The sequence below is a fragment of the Bufo bufo genome, chromosome 4 (assembly GCF_905171765.1).
Source record: "Bufo bufo chromosome 4, aBufBuf1.1, whole genome shotgun sequence".
NCBI classification, from domain to species: Eukaryota; Metazoa; Chordata; class Amphibia; order Anura; family Bufonidae; genus Bufo; species Bufo bufo.
In genome coordinates this window covers 195,388,555-195,412,808 of record NC_053392.1, presented here as the reverse complement: position 1 = coordinate 195,412,808, position 24,254 = coordinate 195,388,555, and the positions used below count along the sequence as shown (strand labels likewise).

At 45.0% G+C, this 24,254-nt stretch overlaps 1 protein-coding gene across 1 annotated transcript in view; it reads left to right on the top strand.

The window, feature by feature from the left end:
* Positions 1-24,254, top strand: part of ZBBX (zinc finger B-box domain containing) — a 215,307-nt gene that overhangs the window by 35,167 nt on the left and 155,886 nt on the right. Inside the window, 5 exon segments of the mRNA XM_040429970.1 lie at positions 5,323-5,414; positions 8,934-9,047; positions 17,207-17,279; positions 19,070-19,118; positions 22,570-22,673. Of these exon segments, the coding sequence (XP_040285904.1) occupies positions 5,353-5,414; positions 8,934-9,047; positions 17,207-17,279; positions 19,070-19,118; positions 22,570-22,673 (402 nt within the window). The 5' untranslated portion in view covers positions 5,323-5,352.

Genomic DNA, 24,254 nt, shown 5'->3' with positions numbered 1-24,254 from the left:
AAACTCTTTGAATGAGAAGGTGTGTTCAAACTTTTGGTCTGTACTGTATATATATATATATATATATATATATATATATATATATAAAGGTTTAACTTTGCTTTTTACTTTTTTTTAAGTCATTCTGGGTGACTATAACTGGCAATGATTAGATTGTCCATTGTGTTCATTGATGGCTATATAGCTATCATTGAACACTTAATTTTCAATACACCTAGTGGCCTGTATTGATATATTCATCTAATAGACTCTGAAGCCTGCTTGAGGCTTCTGTCTATTAGATCAATGTAACAGGTTCCCCGTTCTCAGCCGGGGAACGCTGTTACCAGAGTGGAAGTGTGTGGCTTCTGCTTCCGGACTGATCAGATGCCGTGGTCACATCTGATAGAAGGTCCTCAAGGGTTTACAGGGGCTGGCTAGTTTTGGGCATTGGGGGCATATAACTAGGATATACCAACAACGCCTGATAGATGCATGTCCCACATCTGGTGCCCACACCTATACTTAGAATAGGGCCTACAAAGTGCCAAAGGGCACACTGCACATGCGCAGCTGCTCTGCATTCATTTCTATTAGAGTACTGAAAATAACCAAGCGACAGAAGTCCCATTGAAATTAATGGGAGTGCCCACCGCTCTATTCACTTCTTTGGGGCTTACGTAAATAGCCGAGCCAGTGCTCCAGCTATTTTCGGCAGTCCCATAGAAATGAATGGAGGGTGGCCGCGTGCGGTGCACCCTCCGGCACTTTTCAGGTTCCATTCTAAGTAAAGGTGCGGGTCTCACACCTATCTGACATTGGGGCATAGCAATATACCTCCAATGCCCAAGATGGAAACCAGGAGAACACTACAGCTGTCACTCAGAGGAGAGTTGCTATGAAGTAGCTCAATGCAGAGAGCACTTCACAATGAAGCTACGCCTCCTGGGCACTTGCTGGAGCAGAATCTGGCAGAATAAAAGCTCATATTGATTAATCCTGATAATAAAAACGCCCAATAAATGTGTGTACTGCTCTTCCCAGCCCTCGCCTAGTCTTGTGAGCAGTTCAGCATAGTCAAAACTGCTGACAGGCTACCTTTGATTATTGTATAATGCAGTTATGCAAATCTCTTATATACAATTGCCCTGGCATCAAAAAGTTGCAAAATAGGGCTTTTGCGACTTTTTGCACTTGCACAAAAATGTACTCACTCTAGTTTTGTAACGCGGGTCACTGAGAGTTTTTAAAAAAGTCGCAATCTCACCAGTAGAAGGGTGGAGTAGGAAAACTGGAGGAGCTTCTCTAGACAAAAGTGTTCGGTTAAAGAATAAGATGGATTTATCATGTGACATTTGATAAAGTACTGCAACGACTCCAATGACTTCAAATATTCCCCTCATGATAACTTCCCCGTAATGTATTTCATCATTCTGCTGGCCGTCAGTGCATGAAAACGTCTTTCAGCCTCTAACTGTCGACAACAATGTACCCATTGTGACACAGTAAGGGCTCATTCAGACGGCCGTATGCTGTCCGCAAAAATACTGAATGCTATCCGTTTTTTTGCGGATCCGCAAAAAAACGGATCTGCAAAAAAACGGATAGCATTCAGTATTTTTGCGGACCCATAGACTTCAATGGGGCCATGTCCTGATTTTCACGGACAAGTATAGGACATGTTTCATTTTTTTTGCGGATCCGCAAAAAAACGGATAGCATTCAGTATTTTTGCGGACAGCATACGGCCGTCTGAATGAGCCCTAAGGGGAATGGTTTGGTAAAACAGTTATTTTCCTCCCAGCGTGTGCTGCTGGGCTGATTTGCAGCCAGGTGGGGTCAAATACCGGACTGGATTTTAATTGCCGGTCCGGGTTTTTGGCAGCACCTGGCTGTCCTTAAATAGGCAGCTGTGCTCAGCAGCAGGATCTCTGTGTTGGGATCTGAGGCTGGAGGGCTGAGACCCATGGGCTGAGGAAACAGGTTCCCTAAAGCCTGCCGTGGACTGCTGGAGGCAGAACTGACATCAAGGTGACTTGTTTTATATGAACTTTCCAATTTGTGTGAAGTAACACCAAGATGTACTTTCCATTGTGTGTGACGTAAACACCAAGACTACAAAGTAGCGCATTGTCTTGTGCATTTGCCTCAAGTGTGAATAAAACACTGAAGTTTTGCGTTAAGAACTTGTATTTTGCCTCTGTACTGCGTCCGCTTACCCTATCTACCAGAGCGAAACCCCACAATTGGTGGGGGAATGCGGGCAAGCGCAGTGGGGCAGGCATGATCGCCGAAGTATTGTTGTTTTTCATTTTTGCTCTGGGCACGGTTGTATGTCTTGCATTAAACCTGATAAATTTCAACCCGTGACCCTCGACAAAATGGAGGCCATAATGAAAGCTCTTGTGTAGGCTAACCAGCAGCAGCGAGAAACCAACCTGCTGCTGTTACAACACGCGATGGCTATACCGACGGCAGGAACATCCCAAAGCGTCCATGATGTCTGGAAAGCGGTCCGTGCGGAGATCCCTAAGATGACACCCTTAGATGACGTCGAAACCCACCCGGGATGTACCCACTATGGGCCTGGCTCAGTTTTATTTAAAATGATCCCCATTTCTTAGCTCTATTGTTCCTACTGCTCTGAAAACTGTAGGCTTAGGTAAGTCCAAGAGAGGCAGTATATTAGTGTTAGGTACCCGTCTGCGGAAGCCACCTTGACGCCTGGTAGATGGGCTCGACACATGTTTGATCAAATATATGCGCTAAGAGCTTCCATTGACTCATTTATAGTAGGTATGATACCACTTTTATTTAGAATGATCCCCATTTCTTATCTCTATTGTTTGCATGTATAATGGTGTGCAGCCATTTTCTTTTTTATCAGTCTGCTGTAGGGTTGTTGTGGATATCGAAATTCCGATATCGATATCGTCCATTTTTTCTATACTAGCCTGTGCTGCTGCGCAGTCTAGTATCACAGAACATGAGCGCGCTGCTGTTAGCGCGCTCATGTTCCCTTAGCAGCACAGGGGAGAAGGAAGCAGTCTCTCCCTCCCCCTGTGCTGCTGCCACCAATGAGGCGAGAGGGGCGGGCGCACTGCGCCACCAATGATAGGACGGCCTTTTCTATGGGTTTGGACTTAGTTAAGTTAGCAGGACACGTAGAGCGGCGCCCAGGGATCTCCCTGTACCTACTTTTATTCCTGGACGCCGCTCCGTTCGCCTGCTGTGCCCCAGTTACAGTCTCCTGCTCCATATGCTAATTACTACTATCGGAGTGATGGGCAGGAGACATCAGCTTCTCTCCTATTATTAACGAATACGTCACCCAGATGCAGGAACGTATGGAAACAGTGTTGCCCCTTGTAAGAGAGCATATGGAGGCAGCTCAGCGAGCTCAAAGTCTGGTCTATAATCGGCAGGTTCGGGTCCAGATCTTTAACCCGGGAGATGTGCAGACCGGAAGGACGGATCCAGCACTAATACATTCCTATGGGCATTCAGGCAAGTGTTCCGTTTTTTTGGCTGAGATAAAACCGTAGCATGCTGCGGTATTATCTCCGCACTGAACAGTCAAAAAGACTGAACTGAAGACATCCTGATGCATCCTGAATGGATTACTCTCCATTCAGAATTCATGGGGATAAAACTGATCAGTTCTTTTCCGGTATAGAGCCCCTAGGACGGAACTCTATGTCGGAAAAGAAAAATGCTAGTGTGAAAATACCCTTACCCTATCTACCAGAGCGAAACCCCACACCATTCACTGACAACAAGCACACAGTGTACGAATAGTGAGAAACATTAGAATCCTTGACATTGCACTAAGAAGATACTAATATTATTGGCTTCCTATGATCTCTAGTGTGTGTGTCTGACATTGGGAGATTAGATTGTGAGCCTGTGTATATTAACAGTCTTTGCAAGAAAATTTAGACTAGAACCTTCAGCATCACAGGTGCATATCCATGAAGCAAACATAATTACAAAAAACAAAATGGCTGCCCACAGTTATATATACAAATAATAGAGCTAAGAAATGGGGATCATTCTAGATAAAAGTGGTACAATACTGACTATAAATGAATAATGGAAGCTCTTAGCGCACATATGTGTCGGGCCCATCTACCAGGCGTCAAGGTGGCTTCCGCAGATGGGCCCCTATCACTAAATATACTGCCTCACTTTGGACTTACTTAAGCCTACAATATTCAGGGCAGTATAGGAACCAGCTACAAACGTACTCTGCTCAGAAGTCCCAGGCGAATGGGCGTGTTCAGTCTAAAAGAGGCGCTACCCTCAATATATTGCAAGAAAATTTAGACTAGAACCTTCAGAATCACAGGTGCATATCCATGAAGCAAACAATTACAAAAAACATAATGGATGCACACCGTTATATATACAAACACGTTGGTGGACTGGCCATAGACCCTACAGGGAAATTTTCTGGTAGGCTGACACCCACTGGGGCAACCTGAGCCTTCCTTGCGGCTAACAGTCAGTATTTGGTTCTGCTGGGGCGGTATTTTGTGCTGCACTGTGGTATTTGGTATTGCTTGGGCAGTATTTTCTGCTGCACTGTGGTATTTGGTTCTGCTTGGGCAGTATTTTATGCTGCACTGTGGTTTTTGGTTCTGCTGGGGTGGTATTTTCTGCTGCAGTGTGGTATCTGATTGGTTGCTGTGGGCAACTAAGCCAGTTCTACTTTACACCAGATTGATAAATCTCCCCCTTAGAGTTTACTTTCTATTGCCATCAGAAGATGTTGATACACTATCCCCCCCCACCTTGTCTGAAGCCTTTGTGTACACATAGCCCTAAAATTACTAATACTATAGGCGATGTAGACTTGTGGTGCAAGGATAGACACTTTTGTCTAATGCCATACTGTTGGTTGACTTACTTTCAGACAGAATTTTATAGAAGAATTTGGGGCAAAATGTTGTTGTTTTGGTCACGCCAATTTCCAACCCTTCCTGTTAAACCCCACCCCCCTGCCAAGCCAATCAGAAAAAAGTGTAATAAACCCTAGTTGTGCACTTTTTAGACAGTTTCTAGGTCCAGAAACTTTCATAAATCTGGGCGGTAGAATGTAAATACTCCCTGCGGGTAACCTTTATACATTGCCTATCGTATGCAGTACAAGTGTATGAACTGCCTCAGTATATCCACGTGTATGATATATCAGTGTATCCAGTCAATAGGGTTGATGGGTAGAGAAAAGGCATCCTCGATATTAGACGGTACTTGTATGTCCTATCTAACCACAAGTCACACAGGGAAATATACCTGAACACTGGTGTGTATCAGTAACCGTTATTCTTCTATCCCCTTTAGGCGCTGAGAGGAGCCATTTCTGCAGCAAGCATGAGCAGTGATTTCCTAGTTCCTCCTGCAAAGAGTGGGAACTCCGTCAGATTAAAAGCCAAGTGAGTACAATGCCTCAGTGTCACGAATGAAGTTAGCAGATAGCTGGAACATATAAATAAACGAGCGACTGGCTTGATACCAAACTAAGGAGCTTATAGGTGAGCCCTATAAAACCCTAAGAGCTCTCCCTGACTGCTATGCACATGCAAGGGTCTGTATGGTAGACGATTGCATGCCCGCGTACCTAATACTGTGTGACACCTGAAAACCCTATAATAGTGAGGGGACCCGACCACCGGCTCCCTGCACTTAATACGGACGGAGTCAGGGTCACCTAGAATCAAGCCAGCAAGGAAACACAATAAAGTAACTTATCTGAACAAACAGCAGAAGCAGCCTCCAGCCGTGAACACCTCATCCAGGAAGTAGTATAAACCGCAAAGTGAGGCAGTATGGGAGGGATTATAAAGGAAGACGATTAGTCGAAATAAGTGACACCTGGCAGAAGGAAAGGAGATGAGAAAGTGAAACCAAAACAAAGAACATCATACAAGAGGTAGAGAAGAACGTTTGCCAGATCCTCTCACAGAACTGGCGGTGACAGTACCCCTCCCTCTACGGGTGGACTCCGGACACTCAGAGCCCACCTTCGCAGGATGAGACCTATTGAAAGCCCTGATGAGAGACGAGTGGCCTTAATGTCCGCCACTGGGAACCACATCCTCTCATCAGGACCATAACCCTCCCAATGAACGAGGTACTGAAGAGAACCATGGATAATGCAAGAATCCACAATCCTAGAGACCTGAAATTCAAGATTACCATCAACAATAATCGGAGGAGGAGGCAAAGAGGAGGGTACAGTGGGTTGGACATAAGGTTTTAATAGGGACCTGTGAAAAACATTATGGATCTTCCAAGTCTGAGGAAGATCAAGACGGAAGGCAACGGGATTGATGACGGACAAGATCTTGTAAGGCCCAATAAACTTAGGACCCAACTTCCAGGAGGGAACCTTCAGTTTGATATTTTTTGTAGACAACCAGACAACTAAGATCACCAACATTCAGGTCCAGACCAGGCACACGTCTCTTATCCGCCATACGCTTATATCTCTCACTCATCCTCTTCAGATTACCCTGAATCTTTTGCCAAATAAATGACAAAGACGAGGAAAATCTCTCCTCATCAGGTAAACCAGAAGACCCCTCTCCAGAGAATGTCCCAAACTGCGGATGAAACCCATATACACCAAAAAATGGTGACTTATCAGAGGACTACTGGCGACGGTTATTTAAAGCAAACTCAGCAAGGGACAAGACGGAAGGCAACGGGATTGATGACGGACAAGATCTTGTAAGGCCCAATAAACTTAGGACCCAACTTCCAGGAGGGAACCTTCAGTTTGATATTTTTTGTAGACAACCAGACAACTAAGATCACCAACATTCAGGTCCAGACCAGGCACACGTCTCTTATCCGCCATACGCTTATATCTCTCACTCATCCTCTTCAGATTACCCTGAATCTTTTGCCAAATAAATGACAAAGACGAGGAAAATCTCTCCTCATCAGGTAAACCAGAAGACCCCTCTCCAGAGAATGTCCCAAACTGCGGATGAAACCCATATACACCAAAAAATGGTGACTTATCAGAGGACTACTGGCGACGGTTATTTAAAGCAAACTCAGCAAGGGACAAAAAAGAATACCAATCCTCCTGATTCTCCGCCATCAAACAGCGCAGATATGTCTCCAGATTCTGATTGACTCGTTCGGTCTGACCATTCAACTGCGGGTGAAAAGCAGAAGAGAACGACAACCGAACCCCCAAGCGAGAACAGAAGGCCTTCCAGAATCTGGAAACAAATTGCGTGCCCCTATCAGAAACGATGTCTGAAGGAATGCCATGCAATTTAACAATATGATCAACAAACGCTTGCGCCAGCGTCTTAGCATTGGGTAACCCAGGAAAGGGAATGAAATGTGCCATTTTGCTAAAACGGTCCACTACCACCAGAATCACAGTCTTCCCTGAGGAACGAGGCAGGTCCGTAATGAAGTCCATGCACAGATGCGTCCAAGGACGGGAAGGAATGGGTAACGGGAGGAGAGAACCCGATGGCCGTGAATGAGGGACCTTGGCACGAGCGCAGGTCTCGCAGCCTGCCACAAAACCCTCAACCGTCTTACGAAGAGCCGGCCACCAGAATCTCCGAGCAATGAGATCCACTGTGGCTCTACTCCCCGGGTGCCCAGCAAGGACAGTATCGTGGTGCTCCTTAAAAACCTTGTGTCGTAAAGCGAGAGGCACAAACAACCTCCCAGGAGGACAAAGATCAGGAGCCTCTGCCTGGGCTGCCTGAACCTCTGCCTCCAAATCAGGATAAAGAGCAGAGACGACCACCCCTTCAGCCAAAATGGGACCCGGGTATTCAAAGTGCCCCCCTCCCGGAAAACAACGTGACAGGGCATCCGCCTTCACATTTTTAACCCCAGGGCGGAACGTAACAACAAAATTAAACCTAGAAAAGAACAAAGACCATCTGGCCTGTCTCGGGTTCAGACGCTTGGCCGATTCCAAGTAGGCCAGATTCTTATGGTCGGTAAACATGGTAATAAGGTGTCTGGCTCCCTCTAACCAATGGCACCATTCCTCAAAAGCTAATTTGATGACCAACAACTCCCTATCTCCCACATCGTAATTTCTCTCTGCAGAGGAGAGTTTCCTTGAGAAAAAGGCACACGGTCGCCATTTGGCAGGAGAGGGACCCTGAGATAAGACCGCACCCACACCCACCTCAGAAGCATCCACCTCAACAATAAAAGGTAGAGAGACATCAGGTTGTACCAAAATGGGAGCGGAAGCAAAACTCTCTTTAATACTAGAAAAGGTTTTATGCGCATCTACCGACCACGAGGAAAAATCCACCCCCTTTTTAGTCATATCAGTGAGTGGCTTAACAACAGAGGAATAATTCAAAATGAACTTTCTGTAATAATTGGCAAAACCCAAAAACCGCATCAGCGCCTTCTGATTCTCAGGAAGCTCCCAATCAAGCACAGCGCGGACCTTCTCAGGGTCCATCCGAAAACCAGAAGCGGAGAGAAGAAAACCAAGAAATTGAATCTCCGGAACCGCAAACACACATTTTTCCAGTTTAGCGTAGAATTTATTCTCCCGCAGAATCAGCAAGACCTGACATAGGTGGTCCCGATGATTCTTGAAATCAGGAGAAAAAAATCAAAATGTCATCTAGATACACCAGTACAAATTTGCCCATTAAATGATAAAAAAAATGCTGTTCACAAAATGTTGGAAGATGGCCGGAGCATTCATCAAACCAAAGGGCATAACCAAATTCTCGAAATGACCCTCAGGGGTATTGAAGGCCGTCTCCCATTCGTCCCCTTCCCTGACCCTGACTAGGTTGTATGCCCCTCTTAAATCCAACTTAGAAAAAACTTTAGCCCCAAGCAAGTAAAATTTTTAGGTTGAGTTACTTTTCAGGCTACCATAGATTTTCATGAATGTTGCCAGAATTTATGTGCAGGTCTCATCTGCAGTGTTTGTTTAGGAATATCCGAGAGCTCCGGATGGAAAGCCTGCAACTTCAGAGGCAAAACCAGGAAATGGAACAGAAACTGAATCAATTGCGTCAAAGTATGAGTAGAGAGAAAGAAGAAAGAGGGTGAGTAAAGAAAGCGCCTGCTTTGTATCACGTGTGTATAATACATCCATCTATACATTCCATGATGGATACCTCTGACCTCCATCTTTGACGTATGCACTGTATACCCATTGGCCACAATGCAGTGGCCCTATGTATAGGAAAGCTCTGTCTGCTGTGAATATCAAGAATACCACATAGCAACCCAACGGAGGCCAAAAGGGCACTATTATGGCTTTGTAGCGTACGCTATTCGTTACTGAGAGCAGTGCGTCAGTAGCCAGGCACAGCCACTTCTCATTGTAAGGAGCTGTGTGGTCAAAGTGCTGCAGCTTGTAAAAACAGCTGATCTCCGGTGGTGCTGGGACTTCTGAGGTTGATAACCCATCCTAAGGATAGGTCAACAATAGATAAGGAGGACCTGTCACCACAAAATGCAGCACAATCTGCAGGAAGAAGGTTATAGAGCAGGAGGAGCTGAGCAGATCGATATACAGTTTTGTGGGGAAAGATTCAGTAAAACTTGTAATCTGTGTGTATGTGCAGATAACGCCTCCTCCATGGCCAATGAAACAACAGATATAGATGTAAAGGGAGCATTCATTCCATGTCCGATCCTCATTTTATTTTATTTTTTGCGGATTGCACGCGGACTCTATGGGGCTGCAAAAAATGCATGCAGCACACATAAGCCATCGTTATGGTGTCCGCATACGTGCGGCCGTTCCACAAATTGTAGAACATGTTTTATTCTTGTCTGTTTTGCCGACGAGGATGGGGGGGGCACACGGCCGGTATTTGCGGACTGCGAAACAGGTATGGTTGTTTTACTGAATCTTTTCCCACAAAACTATATATAAATCTGCCGAGCTCTTCCTGTTGTATGACAAGCTGCCTGCAGATTGCATTGCGTTTGCGGTCCTGGTCCTCTTTAAAGCGACACTGAGCATTCAGCAAACTTTGCATTAATCAATAGTAAGGCGTGTGTACATAAGGAATAGCACGGTTTCTGGCAATTATATGACTTGTACCTAGCATTTTTTAGCAGTTTTCCTCTATGTTTGCAGTGCTCTCAGACATGGTGGGTAGAGATTTGCTGCCATCCATGGCACCAGAGGTCGCGCTACATTTTTTCCGAAAGAGTAAAAATACTCCTCTTACCGTTTTTGAGGAGTATTTTCAGCCGAAGGGGAGTACGAAAGTTGAAGTAATCAATATATATAATACACAGGTCTAAATAATATTAAGAGGCTGCTATTTATGCAGGAAACCGTTACCAGTCTACTCTAGAATTGTCTTCTATACATAAATAGCAAATTTAGACAATTTTACATTTCTTACACTTTTTGTGCAATTTAAAAACTCGTGTCTTCGCCATCATATTTAAAGTATAAAGCAGCCAAAATGGCTAATTATCAGTGCTCTGCATCTACAGTATTACATTGGCTCATCGGCACAATGATTATCCCCACAATGGGGGATCTGCTGTGTAGATCCAGTGCCCACACATGAGATGACCGAGCAGCGCAGAAATATCTTTGCTGGGATGATGCTGCTAGAGCTTGCACTAGCAGGCCCTTGCACTCAGCCAGAACGTGCTGGTGCAGTGATCAGTTAATCCACAGGCTCTTGCTGAGCACCTTAGCTGGAGCCTGCTAGTGCAGTGATCAGTGAGTCCTCTGACTCAGATGTTCAGCCTCTGGACTCACTGATCACTGCACCAGTAGGCTCTGGCTGAGCACCTAACACAGGGAGAACACAGGAGAGTTTAGCATCGTATTTTACATTCCGGTGTCAAGACTCCGAGAGGTATGATGACCTCTTGTCTGGGAGTCACCTCCTCACCTCTGATGTCGGCAGCTGGCTCCGCAGTCAGAAGAATGCAGCCACGCTGCACTCTTAGGCCTCTTTCACACTTGCGTTGTTGGGATCCGGCATGCACTTCCGTTGCCGGAGGTGCCTTCCTGGATCCGGAAAAACGTAACCGTACTGAAAGCATTTGAAGACGGAACCGTCCTCCAAATGCTTTCAGTGTTACTATGGCACCCAGGACGCTATTAAAGTCCTGGTTGCCATAGTAGGAGCGGGGAGCGGGGGAGCGGTATACTTACAGTCCGTGCGGCTCCCGGGGCGCTCCAGAATGACGTCAGAGCGCCCCATGCGCATGGATGACGTGATCCATGCGATCACGTGATCCATGCGCTTGGGGCGCCCTGAAGTCACTCTGGAGCGCCCGGGGAGCCGCACGGACGGTAAGTACACTGCTCCCCCGCTCCCCGCTACACTTACCATGGCTGTCAGGACTTTAGCGTCCCGGCAGCCATGGTAACCACTCTGAAAAAGCTAAATGTCGGCTCCGGCAATGCGCCGAAACGACGTTTAGCTTAAGGCCGGATCCGGATCAATGCCTTTCAATGGGCATTAATTCCGGATCCGGCCTTGCGGCAAGTGTTCCGGATTTTTGGCTGGAGCAAAAAGCGCAGCATGCTGCGGTATTTTCTCCGGCCAACAAACGTTCCGTACCGGAACTGAAGACATCCTGATGCATCCTGAACGGATTAGGCCTCTTTCACACTTGCGTTGTTGGGATCCGGCATGCACTTCCGTTGCCGGAGGTGCCTGCCGGATCCGTAACAACGCAAGTGTACTGAAAGCATTTGAAGACGGAACCGTCTTCCAAATGCTTTCAGTGTTACTATGGCACCCAGGACGCTATTAAAGTCCTGGCTGCCATAGTAGGAGCGGAGAGCGGGGGAGCGGTATACTTACAGTCCGTGCGGCTCCCTGGGCGCTCCAGAATGACGTCAGAGCGCCCCATGCGCATGGATGACGTGATCCATGTGATCACGTGATCCATGCGCTTGGGGCGCCCTGACGTCACTCTGGAGCGCCCGGGGACCCGCACGGACGGTAAGTACACTGCTCCCCGCTCCCCACTACACTTTACCATGGCTGCCAGGACTTTAGCGTCCCGGCAGCCATGGTAACTATTCAGAAAAAGCTAAATGTCGGATGCGGCAATGCGCCGAAACGACGTTTAGCTTAGGGCCGGATCCGGATCAATGCCTTTCAATGGGCATTGATCCCGGATCCGGCCTTGCGGCAAGTCTTCAGGATTTTTGGCCGGAGCAAAAAGCGCAGCATGCTGCGGTATTTTCTCCGGCCAAAAAACGTTCCGTACCGGAACTGAAGACATCCTGATGCATCCTGAACGGATTACTCTCCATTCAGAATGCATTAGGATAATCCTGATCAGTATTCTTCCGGCATAGAGTCCCGACGACGGAACTCTATGCCGGAAGACAATAACGCAAGTGTGAAAGAGCCCTTACTCTCCATTCAGAATGCATTAGGATAATCCTGATCAGGATTCTTCCGGCATAGAGCCCCGACGACGGAACTCTATGCCGGAAGACAATAACGCAGGTGTGAAAGAGCCCTAAGTGATCCCCATTACCCTGGTGCAGAGCAAAGATCAGTGCTCTGCTTCCGTCCACAGCTCTTTATGAGCTTGCCCCCAGACATCAGTTGGCCTCCTCACGGGCTGCATTCCCGTCTCCATTGATCTTTCCTCTGCCAGCCACTAGTTAGCCTACAGCCAGGGACTCTGGAGCAGCATGGAGAAGCAGAGCGCCAAAATTGGCCAATAAGTAGCCTCCCTGCCTTATAACAAGCTCCTTACTTGCTGCCAACCCTCCACCTGCGAGTAAGGAGCTTAGCTATTGGATGTTTTGGGCAACAGCAGTATTGCTGTGCTGCCCATGAGATTCACAGCGTGCAGTGCGCTGCTTAACTACATGAAAAGCCTTAATGCGTATTCATACACATTAGCCTTTTTTCAAAGAGTAAAATTGCCTGAAGAGACGTTTATGATGCTTGTACAGGCGTTATTGCGACCTCTGCATGGCACACACTGAAAGTAGAGGAAACTCTCCTTCCTAACTGCCTCACATTCACTTAAAAGCAGCCCCAGGATAATGGAGGACATTACAGAGATGTACTGACCTGTATTGTTGTGCAGAGGGGAGGACTGATAACAGGAGAAATAGACATTTCTCCCTGATAAAACATATTACAAAGTTTCCTGCAGTTGTGTGAAAAATGAGCGACCATTTAAGCCTGGGAAACCCCCTTAAGTCTTATGTGTATCCGAGCTCTCTGTAACAGGCCATACGTTTGAGAACATGATCAGAGCATATAAGAAATTAATGTTTCCATTCTGACAGAAAGCAGAAATCTTGCAGATTATGAAGAGGATTCCAACAATAAATACATAAAAATAGCCATACCTTCGTAAACCATTTTGGGAGGCAATGAAAATTGGTTGGCCAGCTTATATTTCTAGCTGCTCATGTAGCTATGCATCCATTTTGTCTACTCTCTCCATATGTCTTTGAATTAAGTAATATAATCTGTGTTTTCTTTAATCTGTTTCACAACTATCATTTATAAGGATTCTGCAGTATTTGCAAATAGGGAACTGCTGAAATAGCCAGACATGAAATTTTGAAAATGCAGTATTTTGAATGATGGCCTGTATGTTATATCTAGATGTATTTTTACATTATACTTATACCTGGCAGAGTATCCATTACACAGCAAAGTTGTCTGAATCTTTGATTCTTAGGCCAGTCTACTTCCCTTGGCACAGGTGTTGGTAACAGCACAGACCATATCAGTAATAATAATTATTAAAGTATCGACACTGATAGTTTAATAAGAATAAATCATGTTTCCACTGAGGTGTGATAGAGGATCCCGTCTATCAGCGGCCTCCATTCACTTATACTGGGGACAGACTGCGTCTGTGGTAGTTCTCCTGTCCATCTCCAGCATAAGGGAGCATTCACACGACCGTGTTTTTCTTCCGTGTCCGTTCCGCAATTTTTGCGGACAATGCACGGACCCATTCATTTCTATGGGTCCGCAAAATTGCGGAATGCCTTTCATTGTCATCCGTGTGCTGTCCGTTCATTTTATTTTAGAACATGTCCTATACTTGGCCGCAAATTGCGGTCCGTGGCCTCATAGAAAGTCAATGGGTCTGTAAAAAACGGATAGCACACGGAAATGCATCCGTATGTCATCCGTTTTTTGCGGACCCCTGGACTGAAAACATTCTAGGAAACCCCATTTCAGTCCCATTTCAGTTTTTTGCGGACCGTGAAAAACAGATGACACACGGAAGCACCACGTCCGTATTATACAGACTTACGGAACGGAAACGGAAAGATAACTGAAGACATACGGAACACACGGATCCGTGATTTTCGGACCGCAAAACCAACACGGTCGTGTGAATGCTCCCTAAGTGAATGGAGGCTCCTGATGGACGGGATCCTCCATCAGCGTCCATGTTCCCAGTGCAGGCATGCAGGTCGGGGGACCTGGGTGTAAACGTGAATTCTTCTCTTGATGAAACTATTGGACATCGGTGTCAGCAGTTTAATAATGATTATTAGGGTACTTTCACACTTGCGTTGTTCTTTTCCGGCATAGAGTTCCGTCACAGGGGCTCTATACCGGAAAAGAACTGATCAGGTATATCCCCATGCATTCTGAATGGAGAGTAATCCGTTCAGGATGCATCAGGATGTCTTCAGTTCAGTCGTTTTGACTGATCAGGCAAAAGAGAAAACCGCAGCATGCTACGGTTTTCTCTCCGGCGAAAAAAACTGAAGACTTGCCTGATCCGGCATTTTTCCCCATAGGAATGAATTAGCACCGGATCCGGCATTCAGAATACCGGAATGCCGGATCCGTCGTTCCGGCATGCGCATGCGCAGATCGGTAGAAATGTGAAAAAATGTACAAGACGGATCCGTCGGTCCGCATGACAAGCGGAGAGACGGATCCGTCCTTGCAATGCATTTGTGAGACGGATCCGCACCCGGATCCGTCTCACAAATGCTTTCAGTCAGCGGCAGATCGGCGGATCCGGCGGGCAGTTCCGACGACGGAACTGCCCGCCGGATCACACTGCCGCAAGTGTGAAAGTAGCCTTACTAGCTGCATGTACAGTATGTGCTGTTACCATCACATGTGCAGCTAGTCATCTAAACTAGCCAACTTTAATTGTATTCTTTGAAATGCAGGCTATTTGCCATTTTGTTGCAATGGTTTTCTTCAATATATTACACAGTATTAGTAAGGTGCATTGTCGCCATCAGAAATGTATCTGCGAGTCGCAGTCTTCCAGTGACTCCTCCACATACTGATCTGTTCTCACACTTGGGTGGCTTTTCATAAGGTTATCATATTTCTTGCCTATGATGAAATCAACACTCATGTTACATAATTCAGCCTGCCTGCTCTTTCAAGTGTGCCTTTAAAAACATTGCATTTTCAATGTTGCGGCTGACCACACTCCTAGAATGGATTCATTCAAAATGAATGTTGCAGAAAATACTGACACATCTAGAAAAGATTGAGGTACATACTTTTTTGTAATAATCCAGTGGTTTCCATTCAGAAGATTTGCCTAAGTGACCCCCCCCCCCCACAAAAAAATTAAACCAAACAATCTTCATATACATGGTTCATACACGCTGTTTAGGTACCAGCGAGAAGCATTATTGTGCATGTTAGATTATCTATCTGCCTCATCTCTGTGTGTTGAGGATTTATACCGTCAAGCAGCTTGTATTTTCATTGCCATTTTGTACAGCATTGCTCCTCTGGGCACTATGCATTGTAGTCTGTTGTGCCAAGAAAAGGTCTTGGCTCAAATTTGACAAAAATACAAAAACAAAAAAAAAAGTACCATTAACTCAATATTAAATAGGCACTACAATTTCAACAAGCTTTGCATAAATCCATAGTACAGGGAAATATAAAAAACTTTGTAGTATGTAAGATAAAAATGCCTCTTTCTCCACTAAACATGCTCCTTTCCTTACTCCTCACTTACTAAAGTGTTCACTCATTCTGAATACTCTGCTCAATCTGTCTTTCAGTTTACTGAAGGGTCAGATTACATGATGACAGTAGTAATAGAAGTAGTGGTAGAAGGCTGTGGAGGGTAAAGGGGCGGAGGAAGAGTAGCCGAGTTAGAGAAAAACAGAGACCCACACAGGCTCCTGCAGAAAGTATTCACATCAATACTGTTCATACTTCTCTGCAGTGTCCACTATGGTGGTGTCGCTACTTCTGAGTGAGAGAGATAGGGGAGCAGAATCTCCTGATTTCCCCATGTGCAGTCTATGGGAGATATCATAGTATCTACTCTCCGACTAATTGGACAGGGCCAACTGAGAATTAGAGGTAGGGCCCATAGAAGTGAAACTGTAGAAAAATGCAGGATACAATACATAGGCGGTCATTCATTATCTGATTTATGCCAGTTTTTGGCGTAATTAGGTCACAGATTTGGTTGCAAAGGTGTTTTGGTGTGGAAAATGGCCATAAACTACACCAGCAAGGGAGCTGGCTTAGTTTAAAGCATGTTACATGGCCGGCGACAGCAAAAACCAAAGTTATGTAGAGGCCTGCGCCTCCACATAACTTTGGTGCATTCACCGGCAGCGCAGAGGGATTAAGACCAGTGTATAATTCGCCGGTCTTAATAAATGTCCCCATAATGCCTGGATAAAGTGTTAATTCCTCATATACACACACTACAGCTTATTTCGAAAAAGCACCTAAAACTGTAAATACACTTTAGAATAAATAACTTTTTCTTACAAACTATTGCCTAAACCGTAGAAAAAAAAAAAACTCAAACTACTGATTAGCATCTTTGCATCACTTTTTTATTAAATGGCAAGTGTTTTGTGCTAAATACATTTTTCTAATTGAATTTAATTGACAATGTTGCATCTGCAGCTGGATAGTATATAATACATTGCAAACTGCAGGATGCCATTCTGTGATAAATCCCTCAGACTGGCCATATGATAACTTACTTTCCAGCTCCTTTCTCTCTTCTTCTGATTTATGACCAAAGCAAAGTTGAAATCATGAGACTGATGGGAACAGAGCCTAAACTGATGTAAAAGGTTGATGTTTCGCACATGGGGGTCGAGTTGTACTTCAATGGAAAGTAAAGCGCCCCCTATGATTACTTCCTAAAACAAAATTTTTTATATTTATAATGTCATGGTCCATTTTTTCAGAAAACTCTGCCCTCTGTTGGTGTTTGCAATGTAACTACAAACAAGTTTTTTAATGTACATTTACAGACGGTCGAATCCATATCACTGGATATCTGGACAGGCTGGAAATCAACGACAAGACAAGGAAAACATTGGAAAGGTATTTCAAAAGTGCATATACACAGATGAAAAAATGGCTTCTGTTTAGATGAATGTTTTTAAAGAGTGTGCACAAAGGAGGGGCACCTGATGATTCTGAGCTAGAGGCATAAAGCTTCCAGAAAAATAGATGCATGATTGGGGGTCATTGATGTAGAGGCCGTTGCTCTACGAGAGCTATAGAATGGACTGTCCTGCAGAATGACACAGGCGGCATTTTCCTCTGCACTGGAGGCTCTCTCAGAATAATGCAGAATGGTGCACTATTTTGTCCGGTAAAATGGCATGATTTAAAAATCTCAGACAATTCCTCCAATAGCCTCAAATAAAAAAATGTTAGTCTCACCCTCACTCACCTTTCTACAGTGCCATGCTCTGCAGAGCTGGTCTGGTCCTTCTGCCATTGCTTGCTTACAAACTGTAGCAGTGAAGTGTCGGTATAAGCTCGTGACCTCTGCAGCCAATCGTTGTCCTCAGTGGTTTAATGCTGATAACAGTGATTGGCAGCAGTGGTCACGTTCCATACCTCTGCACATCACTGTGCACACCTTGGTCACTGTGAGTTGCAGGTATACGGCACTTGATCACTGTAGCCAATCAATGTCCTGAGCTGTAGCAGTGACGTGCTGGTATAAGCTCGTGACCTCTGCAGCCAATTATTGTTCTCAGTGGTCTAATGCTGAGAACAGTGATTGGCAGCAGTGGTCACGTTCCATACCTCTGCACATCACTGTACACATCTTCGTCGCTGTGAGTTGCAGGTGTACGGCACTTGACCACTGTAGCCAATCATTGTCATCCGCTGAGGTCATGTGCCATATACTGACTCATGTAGACAAGCAGCAGCAGGAGGGCCAGAACTGCACTGCAGAGAACGGAGCTGGAGAAAGGGGTGAGTGTAACATCACTCTTTTATTTTAGGCTATTGGAGGGCTTGTCCAAGATTTTTTATTATCTCGGAGAACCTAGTTAGTGGAGTCCGTCGGGTGCTGTTCGTGCGGATCCGGCACTACTATTATTTTCATTGTTCTGTAGAACGCCAATGTGAATACAGTCTTAGAAGGGGTTTCTGTAGCTTCATCTAACTCTCTTTTGCTTACTTTGTTGCAGCATTGTTAATATGCACTTTTGCTCTTGTAAATCAGTATGAACGTCAGAAAATAAATCATCAGTAGAACGTAAGGCTCACCACCATTGTGGCCCACTGTCATAGTCAAGTAGTAGTCAGCTTGTGTACCGCAGTCTCCGTATGCTGAACAGAATCAAGGATCCATTTATTGTAATAAGAAGTCTGCCGTAGGAGACTGACAGCTTTGTGCCGGGGATTACTCTTTCTTTGTCTTTACTTCAATATTATATTTCGTATTGAAATCTGGATTGGGGATTTGAAACTCCTCACTTTATGGGAACGCTATGCAATGCCCATTAATTATCCGCTGATGGTGCCAAATCTGAGATTACAGCTGCCACTACGTCAAATGCAAAAGGTGCTGCCTTGGTGAATTCCTGAATACATGTTAAACAATAAGAAATAAGATAAAGTCAACCGATTCATGTCTGGAGGGCTTGTGTCCTTCACTGACCAAGCATCATGTAGCTGGGCAGTAGTAAGACCTGCATAGGGAAAAGCGTAACCCATCCGTCGAGTTGATACCTGGCTCTCTATGAACTAGTTAAAGCATTATAAAACCTTATTGGATGTCTTCATTAGTGTTGCAGCTTCAAAAAGGTTTGTTCTGTGTTGCATTGTAAGTCCCCCAAACTATGATTTATCGTTTGTGATTATTTTAGGTTTCTGCTGGAAAAATAAAACTGAAAGTGCTCCAAAACCCAGTTTCAGGTAAAATGTAGTAACTGGTTTGAAATACACATGGAAAATGAGATATGTGAATGTATGTACTGTATGAACTTGCTTAAAGGGGTCTTCCATAAGTTAAATATTGATGAGCCGTCATCAGATCAGTGGGGGGTCTGACTCCTGGCACCTCCGGTGATTAGTTGTTTGAAGGGGCCGCAGCGCTCAAACCAACCTTATGGCTTCTTCATAGTTTACCAAGCACAGTGCCACATTGTATAGCGGCTGGTCTGGGTAGTCCTTATTTAGAAACCAACACACTTAGGCTACTTTTACACTAGCGGCAGGACGGATCCGACAGGCTGTTCACCCTGTCTGATCCGTCCTGCCGCTATTTCGCCGTGCCGCCGGACTGCCGCTCCGTCCCCATTGACTATAATGGGGATGGGGGCGGAGCTCCGGCAGTGCACGGTGAGAGGCCGCCGGACTAAAAGTACTGCATGTCCGACTTTTTAGTCCGGCGGCCTCTCACCGCGCACTGCTGTGCTGCACCGGAGCTCCGCCCCGTCCCCATTATAGTCAATGAGGATGGAGCGGCAGTCCGGCGGCACAGCGAAATAGCCGCAGGACGGATCCGACAGGGTGTACAGCCTGTCGGATCCGTCCTGCCGCCAGTGTGAAAGTAGCCTTAGACCTATACACGTAACTTCTAAACAGAACGTTTTGTGTGCGTTTCCTCAAGTTAATCAAAAGCTGCAGTCCCAGAATCGGGGAGTAGGTCCGTTCTCCCTATAATAATAGCACATAAAAATGGAGTTTGGGTCCGCGCTGAAGGTGCTTTAAGTAGAGGTTAGTTCACACACAATCCCTTTTCCAGAGGCCGTTTCCTCAATCACTGGCTTCAGCCCCCTCGATCTCTGAACCAACCGGCAGCAGAAACAGTTGTTATCCCTTCAAAAGGAAAAAGACATAGTGCAGACCCGCAAGTAAAAGGATTCTCTGTGTTTTATTCTACTTACAAGATCTGTTCTTTTGACATCGCACATAAAAAAAGTAGTATTCCTGCCCGACCCGGGTTTCGCTACCTGCTTAGTTTGGGTAGTGCTGCTCAATCCTCTTCACCTGAATGGGACTGAGCGAAACAAAGGCCATGTGACCGATGGACTTGACGATACAGGCCTAAGAAGATGTCACATCATTGTCACTCTGACTCCATACACCAGCACTCTATGATTATACATGTAGGTTCTATGACCTCTATGGTACGTTTCATCTTATCAGGGGTTCAGTGTTTGGAGGGGGGTGGGGGACCTGGATAATCATTGCATGGCACCTCCCACAGTAACGATTTATTTTTTGTGTTGTTAAATTTTAGTTTGTATATTTAATTTTGTGATACTAATAAAATCCCAATTTTTAGCTATTTATATCATGTGTACTGTTCTTTCTGTATGTATATAGACCTAGGTGTCGTGGCTTCTTCAAACAGCTGAGCAGCGGGAGTGCCTGAGGATAGTTCATCAATACATAAATCCTAGAAATTTACTTTAATGTCAGTCCTGAAAGGGTTAACCGTTATTTTTTTTTTTATTGATGGCCAGTTAGGATAGTCCATTAATATTAGATGGCCCATCCTAAAGATAGGTACAAGCTGTAGCCTTCGCAGCGGCTGTGTAGTTGCGGCTTGCAGTTTTCTCTCATTCAGGTGAGCCAGACTCCCACCAAACCATTAAAAATGCCCCCCAATGCCTGGGCCCCTCATAAAGATTATACCTACCCCAGCACCCGCGCTGCTTCTGATCCCCTTCACGGCTTCCATTTTTTTTTCATTCAGTTGAGCCAGACTCCCACCCATTTAATGTTGATGACCTGTCCTAAGGATAGGCCATCAATCTTAAGAAGCTGGATAACCCTTAAATGGGTTATCCAAACTATAAAACATGCCCCCAGATAGATTCTACTTACCCTGCTCCCCAGCACCCTCGTATCTCCTGATCCCCATACGGCCACCGCTGCACACATCGTGCGTGACGCTAGGGGGGTTCAGCAGCTGTGCCGGGATCAGGAGTGACGTGTGTGCCGGGGAGCGGGGGAAGTATAATCTATATGAGGGGACTGGGCATTGGGGGGCATGTTTTATAGTTTGGATAACCTCTTAGGTTTTCTGTTGAATACAGAAGACTTGTTTTTAAGAACTGTGTCCATACATATATCATGAATGGGTTGTTCTCAAACTGGAAAATATAGTGTTGTGGATCTAATATGTAGGACAGTTCTCATAAATGATAAATGTGGCCTTCCATGGTTGAGTCCTTATAAAATAGGTCATCATTGTCAGTTTGGTGGGGGTCTGACACTTGGCACTCCCACCAATCAGACCTTCGGGGTGCTAAGGTGCTGGAAACGACCAGCGTATGGAGCGGGAGCAGACAGATCTGTATGCTGTGTCGTTTCTGGCATAGTGAAGCTCATCTCCCGTTCACTTGCTGCAGTACCCTTTCACAGCCACTAGACGGTGTATGGAGTGTACAGCACTGCGGCAGCCCGAAGCAGCTGATCGTGGGGGTGCCAGATGTCTTACCCTGACCTATGTGGAGGATAGGTCTTCAGTATCTGTAGCCCAGAGAACACCATTATTAAATCACCCGGAGTCCCTCCGGTTCTGTATTACATTGCTGTATGCCTTCTAGGGGAAAATAGACACCTGGTGCCACAATGTGCCATGTATGGAGGCATACAGAGGTGCCGTATTGACCCATAGATTTCTATAGGTGCTGTATAACAGGTCTGTACAGCTTGTGTCCATTATCTGATGTGAATGAGGACATATTGAGTATGAGGTACTGTACATATACCAATGATATTACTTTTCAATTACTACTGTTGACATTGCGTCAATGTAAGTAATTGGGTTTTGTAATATCCACATACCACACACATACAATATGCTACCCTCCAAGCCATCTTGGGTAGGGATGAGCGAATCAACTTCAGATGAAACATCCAAAGTTGATTCGCTCATCCCTAATCTTGGTTAATTAAAGCTAAGAGATATTTCCCCTTTAATAGCTGGACAATTAGTGAATGTAAGCGGTCACATTACGGTCATTCATCAGCCTCACTGGAGGTTTTAACTAATTCTGTCCTCTAAGTAAATTGGCCCCATATTTCACTTGCAGATATGACTTCCATTAGTCAGATGTGCTGTGATTTATTCCATTTCCATGTCTTGGCCTCTTGTCAATAACCAGACCTGTTAAATTAAACTAATGCATGGCTGCGTATGTTGACTAGTGAGTTGTGAAGGAACAAATATTGAATAGTCAAGCTTCCGTTAATCGTACGCTGCACATTGTAGGATAATTTGTGGCTGCGGATTGCCAGTAAGTGACGTGTTTCTGCCAGAATACAGAACACTTACAGGTGATTAAGTGCTTTTCTCAGTCTTGTCTGCCTTTCCGCTCACATGACGTGATCTGTATTGTGCTTTACCTAGAGCCTGAGAAACCATCATCAAGGACGGCTAATACCCTAGCTGCAGAGAAGCCGAAGGTCAAGGGCAAAGCATGCGGACAGTGTGAAAGTAAAAGTGCATTACTGGTATGGCGGAATATTTCAGGATCAATGAAATTCCTTTAATCTGAAAATTGTCACAATCCAAGACTTCTGACAACACAAAACTGCAATAGAATTTTGTATTATGGAAGCCAGAGAGCAAAGAAACAAATTGGGAGTCTTCTTTTCATCAGACCATACCCTTTTTTTAATGGGGTCGTCACTGATCAGCCTTCACTGCCATTCCAACACTGACCAGGACTCTGCTTCCCGATCCGGGCGCAGCACACAGGAAATGGCACAGGATGCTCACTAACCCAATAACTTACCGCATCGGTGACACACCTCACCCAGGGATTTGGCTGAGCAAGAATCTCCTGCCATTTCGCTGGGTGTCAAGTCGGGACCAGGAAGCATAGAGCTACAGGGATCCATTGTCGGGTCGGCAATGATGGGGATTGGTGAGGTGTTGTTTCCTAGATTTATTTTACACCATACTGTCCTTTATATAAAACCCCTTTAAAGAGGACCTGTAACCAATCCTGACATGTCCCCTTGAGCAGCTACTTGCATTCCTCATGTAATAACAATTCTGGAGAATCTATTCTTACGACTCCATGTTTTACCATCCTTTATTATTCCTATTAGAAGTTATGAATGTTGGGTGTTACCAGTTGGGGTGTCTCCCTGCACAGTCTGACATAATCCAATCAGTGCCGCCAGTGTCAGGCACCCCCCCCCCCCCAACTGGTAACACCCAGATGGACCTTCATTGCAAACTGCTGGCAATTCATTCCTAAACTTCTGCTAGATGCTATAATAAAGGAATGGCATAGCACAGAGTCATAGTATAGATGCTCCAGAATTATTACATTTTAGAATAAATTACATGTCCTTTTTAAGATTTCCAGTAATCCAGAATATTCAGGTCCCGTTAGTGTTGGATAAAACAATTTTTTTCCGTCCTTTACTTTATGTACCTTTAAAAAATGAAGTCACATTGATAACAAAATCAATCCACTGATTGACTTCTATTGGATTATTGGTCCCTAAAACCTCAGACCTTATTCTCCATGGCATTCATCCTGGTTTAAAATAGCAGTTTCTTAAGTATCAAATAAGGATTTGTCTTTTTGACTTTGGACGGAGAAACACAAAGGCGCCCTTAATGATCTTTTTATGGCATCTTCCCAAAATTACAAAATAACAGCAAGTAATCATATTTCTTAGTACAATGCTGGAATGCCGGGTGCATCTGTCTGTGTCCTCCTGGCACATAGATTTTATTACTAGAAGACATCCTAATTATAAAGAAGGTAACCGGCAGAGTAAATAACACGATAAGGGAGGTGTCACATCTCCTCCTAAACAGTTTTTTGATGCAGTTATTTTAAGCCAAAGTCATAAGTGGATCCAGCAGGAAGGAGAACTGTACGTCCTTCCTGTATATTTCCCATTCCTTTTTGAATCCACTTCTGGCATTGGCTTAAGCAACGGTTTTTATCTCCATAAAATGCTATATGTGAAACAAACTTTCTTCACTTGTAAACTTGGTTTGGTGTTTTTTTTTTTTACAGCTAAAAAACATGTGTTCAAAATGTCTATAGATTTAGATCTAGGCTAGCT